The sequence below is a fragment of the Rattus rattus genome, chromosome 6 (assembly GCF_011064425.1).
Source record: "Rattus rattus isolate New Zealand chromosome 6, Rrattus_CSIRO_v1, whole genome shotgun sequence".
Taxonomy (NCBI): domain Eukaryota; kingdom Metazoa; phylum Chordata; class Mammalia; order Rodentia; family Muridae; genus Rattus; species Rattus rattus.
Window position 1 is genome coordinate 120,132,568 of NC_046159.1, and position 9,601 is coordinate 120,142,168.

The 9,601-nt window shown below is 39.0% G+C and overlaps 1 protein-coding gene across 1 annotated transcript in view; it reads left to right on the forward strand.

The window, feature by feature from the left end:
• LOC116904438 (cystic fibrosis transmembrane conductance regulator) overlaps positions 1-5,470 on the forward strand; it is a gene marked incomplete at its 5' end in the record, with an annotated part of 277,554 nt that extends 272,084 nt beyond the window's left edge. The window contains 3 exons of the mRNA XM_032907266.1: positions 3,345-3,517; positions 4,086-4,191; positions 5,253-5,470. Of these exons, the coding sequence (XP_032763157.1) occupies positions 3,345-3,517; positions 4,086-4,191; positions 5,253-5,453 (480 nt within the window). The remainder of the gene's footprint in view (positions 1-3,344; positions 3,518-4,085; positions 4,192-5,252) is intronic.
• Between the last annotated feature and the right edge of the window lie 4,131 nt (positions 5,471-9,601).

A 9,601-nucleotide genomic window follows, 5' to 3' on the forward strand; every position in this document is an offset into this window, starting at 1 on the left:
TGACTGCTGGACAGGGTTCCTGTTGTACACTGCTTAAAGGACCTTTGTGATTTGGTCTTTGCTGTTCTACTCTCGGCCGCAGAGCACCTACCCACCCCCCCCCAACTCCACAATGTGTCCTCTGATTCCACTATGTGAATTGTAGTTGTCTTTAAAGCACAAAGTGCTGCTCTCTGGTCTATTGTAAGGGCTAGGGTAGTTGTTTCTGCTTTTCACCTGCTGGTCTCTGCACCTGGGAAAGCCTTGTAGTCCACTACTGCTTCTTCTCACCAGTCAAGCCTGCCTCCACACATCACTTTGTTCTGAAACCACCCTGATCCTCCTGCTTTGGGAATGGAGACTTTCCTAGGTGTGTACCATGTCTCAGCTCCTCAAAATTTTCTACACTGTATCAAAATTCACCTCTTGGCTAATCCATATCTCCTATGGGATTGTAAATTCTACTATGGAATCATCTCCTGCTCTCTGTTTTGCCTGCAGTAGTTGGATCCATGGGTGGTGTTTAATAAGTACTGAATTAGTAAGTACAGAATTCCTTGTCCTGTGTCATGTAAAATGTGTTGTGAAAATATCCTCAGGCTTGATGCACAATAGGCATTACCACCTTCAGTAAGTGAACGGCCATGCTCTGATGGCTGGTGAATTCCAAAAAGAACTGCAGCCCTCACTTGGGGCCCTCTGCTGTTTCAGTCCCACTAAGCTGTGTGATTTTGGCCCCTTGACTCTTGCTCTTAGAATGTGGGGATTTTTGTTTTGCTTGTTTGTGTTTGCTTGTCAGATTATTTTTTAAATTTATCATCTTTACGCATTAGTAGTAAATCGAACTGTTATAGAATCAATTTAAATAGCAGAAACAGTGGCCTTTTAAGTGGGAAATTTCCCTGGGAAGTATGCAGAGTGGAAACAAAAGGAGCTGAGGGTATCCACTTTTAAATTGCCTACCAGTGATTACAGGCAAAGCACAATCAACCTTTTTTCACTTTAAAAAAACTGTCATATAAAACAAAAATCCCACAAATACTACTGAATAGTTTGGTATATAGTACTGATTTATCTAAACATATTTGGGTACTTTTAACTTTGTAATCTGATGGGTGGTCATAGAGTCTTAAGATTTATAGAGTACAGCATATAATTTCAGAGCTAAAACTAGCACTAATTCATTCATCCTTAAGTGTTCATATTTAAAGACTCTATTTTGTTTGCCTACAGATTTGGAGGATCATAGTACATCTTAAATGAATGACTGAAAGGAATGAAACGAATGAATGAGTGAGTGAATGAATGAATGAATGAATGTGTTGAGGCTAAGAGTGTTCTTAACCGAAGAGCACATATTTACCTTCAAGTGATACATGGTCTACCAGGGAAAACAAACAAAACTCTAACAATACAGGATGTCTGGCTCTCCTGTGGATAATCACAGATATTTAAAAGAGTATTCAGACTGAGCAGTAGGATAACCCTGAGAAGGTTGAGCTGTATAAAGAAATAAAAATTGATGCTGCTGTACACAATAGTAGGTATGGGGATGGTGGTAGGATAGGGGAGAGGTCAGGATGTCCTGTGTGCCACATGAGAACAATTACATTTTATTCTTCCAGGAAAAGAACTACTATAGGATTTAAAACAGAGAAATGATCTAATCTCAAACATGCATATTAGGGAGATCTCTTAAATATTTCTGTCACATGTTGACAATTTAACTCATTGATACTTACAGTATTATAAGAGCACCAGTGGAAGGGGAAGCCCTTGGTCCTGCCAAAACTGAACTCCCAGTGAACGTGATTGTTGGGGGGAGGGCAGTATTGGGGGGAGGATGGGGAGGGGAACCCCCATATAGAAGGGGAGGGGGAGGGGTTAGGGGGATGTTGGCCCTGAAACTGGGAAAGGGAATAACAATCGAAATGTAAATAAGAAATACCCAATTTAATAAAGATGGAGAGGAAAAAAAAAAAAGAAGAAGTGACAGAATGCCATACAGAGCAGTGTGCCAGAACTGACAATACGAAAAGTTTCAGAAACACCTGGAAGAACTCTAGGCTGCATTTAAAACCATTAGTTTAAACTGACACATTGATACTAAGGACTGGACAAAGCCTTATTTTGTCTCCCCCATGATACATCAGGCAGTGTTTATTGTGCTTACGTTCCCTACTGTCTCAGAAACCTTTTAAACCTTAACGAGTTTACCCAGAAGGTAGTTTTAACAAGCCATGTGTTAGAACTTCCATAATGAACACACATGAGTCTGTCATAAACAGGGATATGAGCCACTTCTGGACTCATATCCAAGATCATGAGACCTTTCCGAAGGCCTTATCTAAATCTGCCTGCGTTAGAGTTATGTGGGTCTATATCTTACACACACATACAAATTCTTGAAGAGCAAGAGATAATCCTGTCTATCTATTTAGCTCTTGTACACTCAGTGGCTTTTAGCAAAGAAGACATAATGTACATGTATTTGAATAAGTAACAGCCACCAAGACATCTATAATTATGCCTTAATTTTGACAGAATACTTTTTCATCTTTTATTAACCCCCCTTAAAATTGCAGTTTAAAAATATAAGCCATTAATTCTAAATGAATCCTCATATTCTACCCTAACAACAAGAGCCTTTAAATTTTACTTGTGTTCCATTTTTAACTAAATAACTTTTTACTTTATGAGAAAGTTATCAATTTCTCACAGATTTTATAAGTGAAGGAAATAAGTATTAGGATGTCATGTAATTTTTAAAGCTTCCTTCGCTAATTCTTTCATGATATTTCTCATCCCTTATTACAGATAGAAGGTGACCATGTCATGTCATGTCATGTCTCCTATCGTTTCTGCTCTTGATCCTTTGCTAACTATTTTAACGGAATAGATAAATATCTTCTGTATCTATGATCTTTAAAGCACATATTGAATTGTATTGCAATTGCATCTCTACTTACCTATTTCTATCTGTCCATATATTTGTCTATCCATCCATGTATATATGTCTATCTATTCATATATATATATATATATATATATATATATATACACACACACACACACACATGTATAATATATATACATAATTTGACAGGAGCAGGTATAATTGTATATGACTGCTGTTAGGGAACATGACATTTACCAGGTAAACACTGAATGAAACCCTCCAGTCTGCTTAAAGCTATCAGTATTATTGACAGATCTTTGTTTAATCAAACTAAGTGGGAGTTGGGAGTTGAGGGTGATGTGAAATTTATTTTGTGTAAACTCATGTCTACTTTTAGAATGGCAGCCTCTTGAGTGATTTTAGTTATGCCCCGTCTAAGCATAGTGTTTTTCTTTATTTTCTACAGGTTGGCCTCAAGTCTGTGATAGAGCAGTTTCCTGGACAGCTCAACTTTACCCTTGTGGATGGGGGTTATGTGCTAAGCCATGGTCACAAGCAGTTGATGTGCTTGGCCCGATCTGTTCTCAGTAAGGCCAAGATCTTACTGCTTGATGAGCCTAGTGCCAATCTAGACCCCATGTAAGTTCCAGAAACCCTGTTAGATAATCCTGCAATGGAAGTAGTCAGTGAAGTTACCTCATATTGATACAAATTCCCATTAGCTCTCATGCCTATAAGTGGGGGTACAAAATAATGTTCCAGGGGAAATTCACTATTTAACATGATCACAGGTACTTACTTTTTTCAACAAGAGCCCTGTTTTCCCTCCTAACTGGGAGTCTAGAATAAATAAAACTCTTCAACCTCATTAGCACGTAATAAAGTATTTAGTTAGGTATACACATTCTTATAGTTTTCTTCTGTATCTTATTTATCATAAAAACATTAATAGCACAAAATAAATAGCATGCTGAATCTACATAAAATTTAGTTTCATTTTATGGTATTTTATTTTAAACATTTTCCTTATTAGTGTATTAAATACTTAGAATGATTTAAAAGCTGATTATGGCTAATTCTATATCAACATTTTGCTAAAAGTATTTTTTAAGAACTAAGTCCATAGAATACTGTACATATTGTCAAAGATAAAGGCAGATAATTCACAATCTATACTGTTTTATGTGATATTTTCTTGTTTTGCTAGAACATACCAAGTGATTCGACGAGTTCTAAGACAAGCCTTCGCTGGGTGCACAGTAGTCCTCTGTGAACACAGGATAGAAGCAATGTTGGACTGTCAGCGATTTTTGGTGAGTCTTTTACCCTTGTTTGATATCTCATTCTTCATTTGTTTTAACAAACTGGCATAATTAGATTTGCATACCCCTGTCTTCACACAGAGTCACACATCTACCTCCTACCATTAGTCTCTTTCCCTTGGACTTGAGCTATGAACTGATGGTGAAATTTAGCATACCTCCTCTGGAGCATAGGGTTAAGTGACACTGTAGATGAGCTCTCTGTGCTTTCATATCTTTGTATGGGGAATAAGCCACAAAATGTGCAATTGAAAAACAGAAGTCTGTTTCTTTCAGTAGCTAAACGTCCTATGGGGAAGATTTTTGCCTTACCATTAGTTGTAATGTAGTAGCAGAGAAGCCTGTTCCATCATCCCCATTACTACTGGAACTTAAGGTAGAGTCCCTGTCAGATGCCATCTCAATTTTTCCCCCAAAATGTCACAGTTCCTGTTTAGATATGGGATATTCCAAGGGACATGTAACATTTTCACTTTTCCGAAGGCTTTTGAATATTCTGAAGAAAATGCCTTTTTTAACTGAAGCATTGTTTTCCTGTTGTCATTGCCCAGTTACAAGTGCCTAGAGAATAGACACAGCTCCTCTTCTGTTGTGGTCAAGTTCAGGGACTAGGTAAGGAGCTCTACTCTCTGACCTCAGGCTTGCAGAAACTTTACCATGCACTGCAGGCATTGCTCTCAGTCACACCCCGCCAGTTTGGAATCAGTAGGCCTCAGACCCAGGTGTGAGGAAGTTCACAGTTAATGGCACTATATTTATAGCTCAGTTTCGGAGTACATAAGACATGGGTCATGGATTATTGTGCTTTACAAAGCTCCTTCAGTTGTTCAACTGTTCTCTGTTGGAGGGCAAAACCTGGTATTACATGAATTTTTCAAATCCCTATCACCACTTTCCCAGCTAATTTCACAGTTGTGAAAGTTAAGTGAAAAGTACAAGGCCCTGAATCCTGTGCTTTCTTTGGACTTTTCTTCTTCTTGAGGTGGGTCGGTTTCTGTGGCAGGACTGGGCTGCTCTTCACTCCGAGGTCTCACTATTGGTCTTTCCCCTAGGTCATAGAGCAGGGCAAAGTCTGGCAGTATGAATCCCTTCAGGCACTTATGAGCGAGAAGAGTGTCTTCCAGCGAGCCCTTAGCTCCTCAGAAAAGATGAAGCTCTTCTACGGCCGGCACTCCAGCAAGCAGAAGCCTCGGACACAGATCGCTGCTGTGAAAGAGGAGACGGAGGAAGAAGTGCAAGAGACCCGGCTCTAGCTGGGTGCTGGAGAAGCAACTCGGTGCATTGAGTTCATTCCCAGAACCCATGCAAAATGAAAAGGGCAGGCAGTCCCCGTGCTTCTAACCCAGTGCTGGGGACACAGAGACAGGTGGATACTAGGGGCTCTGTGGAAAGTGATCCTAGCCCACAAAGAGAGTTCCAGGCCGGGCACCTGAAAGACAATACCTGTGGATATCCTCTCGCTTCCTTATGCAAGTTCAAACACACACACCCACACACGCACACTAATGGGCATACACACAGAAAAGCAAAGACCGAAAGAAGGAAAGAATCAGTGCAAGTGACTGCGAAGCAATCACGCATGGAGTCTGCTCATGGACTTGGAGGAGCTGAGCCCCACTACCTATGCCCGTGAAAGCAGGGTGAAGTCCAAGGCTTGCTTTTTAAGAGACTGTTTTGGAAGAGAAATCAAAACCATTCATCTGGGTATGGGTAAACTGACTTTCTAGCAGTGGTCAAATTGTTTGAAAGGGGATGGTGACCACTGAGTATTGCAAGTTTTCTGAAAACATTTGCCCTCTAGAGGTAGCTGGAAAGATAGCTATAAATGGCAACCAGGAGAGCTGTTCAGCTTATCATTCAATGCAGCTGATTAATTTGTGTTATTGAAGAACTGAAATCATAGTGCTTAGATACAGGGTAAATAAAGAGAACTAAAACAGGGCTCACATAGCTCATAGCCCAACTTTCTTTGTAATATTTTGGCACACAGCTGTATTGCCTTCTATACATTGTCTGTCACATTCCAAGTAAGTGTTAGAATACTATACAAATACTGAGAGGTATTGAAAGTTGCCTCATTTGACATCTGGTGAACCTGTAACCCATTAGGGTTAAGAATATCCAGATCTTGTAAATTAAGATTAAGACCATCTAGCCTTACTACCATACAGCTAAACATTCTTAGCTGACCTAGGAAAAGAACTGTTACAGTCCCATGACGGGGCCAGGATAATCACCTTGATATGGAAAGTGACACACTTATGTTCCCAGAAAGCGACAGATCTTTAAGAGTTCTGAAGTGAAGGGAGGTCGTGTTAGTGCAAACTAGTGCAGCACAGCACCAGGTGCAGGAGTTAGCATGTAGAAGGCCATGGGCGCTCATGGAAATGTGCAGTGGTGTGTTCATGTGCTCTCAGCTAGCTGTGTGTACTTCATACTGTCTCCACAGAGTTGTGGAGACACTCTGAAAAAGATTTAATCATGAATTAGTTTTATATGCTTTATTTTATAATTTGTGATGCAAATGAAATTTTCTCTGCGAAATATTTATTTTAGTAATAATGTTTCAAACTCATATATAACAATGCTGTATTTTAGAATGATTATATAATGACTTATATTTGTATAAAATAATTTTTATATTTGAAGTGTTGACTTTTTATAGCACTAGCTATTTTAGAACAGGGAGTGAGGAAGACAAGGATGATAAGGACCATTCACAATGGTGTGAAGCACGGGACTGATGTAGACCTTGGACCCATCTGTGTGGTTCTCAGACAGCACATACTCCCTTTTAATGCAGCTTTGAAGAAGATGATACCAAAGGTTAAGATGGTCCCCTTCTGGGAACATCAGCTTCTGAACTGCAAACTAAGCCTTAGAGGAATGCATTATATTTATTACTGTAATAGAATATCATTTGTCAATAAAATTCTTTTATTTGTGTGAAACTCCTCTGTTTTCAGATATGTTCATTGGGTGTGTCTCTGGACCCTAGCTCTAGGCTCTTAGATTTGGGAACACAAATCTCCCTTGTAGATATAATCTCTTTGAGAATCTCGGTTGAATTAGAGCACAAATCATCAAGTTGGGTCTTTAAATTTTAGGAAAATATCTATAATTGTTTACAACTTTCATCATTTTAAAGAATAATTCAGTAGCATTTTATAAATCCACATAGTTGTGTAATTACCACCACTATTGACTTCATTTCTGGTTGAATTTTTTTTCATCCTGAAAAACTGTCTTTATCCATTAGACATTAACTCTTTTGCACCTATGAATTCATAAATTCCACTTTTGGTCTATGATTTTGAGTTATGTAATAGGCATGCAATATCAATATTAGTTCCTTTGTACTTACCTTTTTTGCTTAACATGTCTTAAAAAATTCAGCCACATTATTATCATGTGTCAGAATTTTCTTCCTAGCCAAGACTAATTATATATATATATACATATATATATGTGTGTGTGTGTGTGTGTGTGTATGTTTGTATGTATATGTATATATGTATATATAATGTAATAGATATTTTGCATATCATTTTGACTACAAATGGGCTCAGATTAATTCTATATCTTTATATGGTAAGTACCTCTGTGAACATGAGTGTACAAACATCTCTTCACAACTCAGTATACTTTAAAGGTTTTTATATTAAATGGAAGCATTGAGAACACAAAAGATTTATAAATAAAATAATGGGCTACTTTTTTTTCTTTTTACAACCAATGGGTCTACTTGAGCACATCATTATCACCAAAGATAATGGTTGAGATAATGACTCGACCTGTGAGTCACAATCAATTGTGAATGACTTTTATTTCATAGGAATCACATATCAGATATCCTGCCTATCCTATTCATTATTATATGTAACAGCAACAAAATTGTTGTTATGAAAATAATTTCATGGTTGGGATCACCACAACACAAGGAACTAATTTTTACAGCATTAGGAAGGTTGAGAACCTTTGGACTGGCTAGATTTTTGTCATCTTGATACAAGATAGAATTACCTAGGAAGGAGAACCTCAGTTAAGGAAATGCCTCAAACAAGTTGATGGTAGGCAAGACTTCAGTTCATTTTCTTTCTTTTTTTTTTTTTTTTTTTTTATTAACTTGAGTATTTCTTATATACATTTGAGGTGTTATTCCTTTCCCGGTTTCCGGGCAAACATCCCCTTCCTTATGGGTGTTCCTCCCCACCCTCCCCATTGCCGCCCTCCCCCAACAGTCTGGATTAACATGGGAGGATCTAGCTCACTGTGAGCTACAACCCCCGGACTGGTAGTTGTGAATGGTACAAGAAACTGGGCTGAGAAAGCCATAGAGAACAAGCCAATGAGCATCTCCTCCACAGCCTCTGTTTTAGTTCCTGCCTTGAGTCCCTCAAGGGTGGACTATAAAATGTAAGCTGAAATAAACTCTTTCCTTCCCAAGTTGCTCTTAGTCAATGTTTTTTTTTAATTTTTTATTAAATATATTTCTTTACTTACATTTCAAATGATATTCCCCCTCCCTGTTTCCTGTCCATAAGCCCCCATTCCTTCCCCTCTCCCCCACATATGTATATTCCCCCTATACATCCCCTTACTGCCCCCCCCATATTCCCCTGCACTGGGTGTCCAACCTTGGCAGGACAAAGGGCTTTCCCTTCCACTGGTGCCCCAACAAAGCTATTCTCTGCTGCATGTGCAGTTGGAGCCCTGGGTCAGTCCATGTTTAGTCTTTCGGTAGTGCTTTAGTCCCTGGAAGCTCTGGTTGGTTGGCATTGTTGTTTTCATGGGGTTGCAAGCTCCTACAACTCGTTCAATACTTCCTATAATTCCCCCCAAGGGGGTAGTGTTTTCAGTTCAGTGGTTTGCTGCTAGCATTGACCTCTGTATGATATGCTCTGGATGTGTCTCTCAGAAGACATCTATATCTGGTCCCTTTCAGCATGCATTTTTTAGCTTCATCAGTCTTACCTAGTTTTGGTAGCTGGATATATATGGGCCACATATGGGGCAGGCTCTGAATGGCCATTCCTTGAGTCGCTGCTCTAAACTTTGCTTCCATATTCCCTCCTATGGATATTAATTTCCCCTTTTAAGAAGGAGTGGAATCATCTGGATTTTGGTCATCCTTCTTGATCTGGGGTCTGTGGACAAGTGTGTTTTTCTGTGATTGGGTTACCTCACTCAGGATGATATTTCCTAGTTCATTCCATTTGCCTATGAATTTCATGAAGTCATTGTTTTTGATAGCTGAGTAGTACTCCATTGTGTAGATGTACCACATTTTTTTAATCCATTCCTCTGTTGAAGGGCATCTGGGTTCTTTCCAGCTTCTGGCTATTATAAATAAGGCTGCTGTGAACATAGTGGAGCACGTGTCTTTTTTATATGTTGGAGC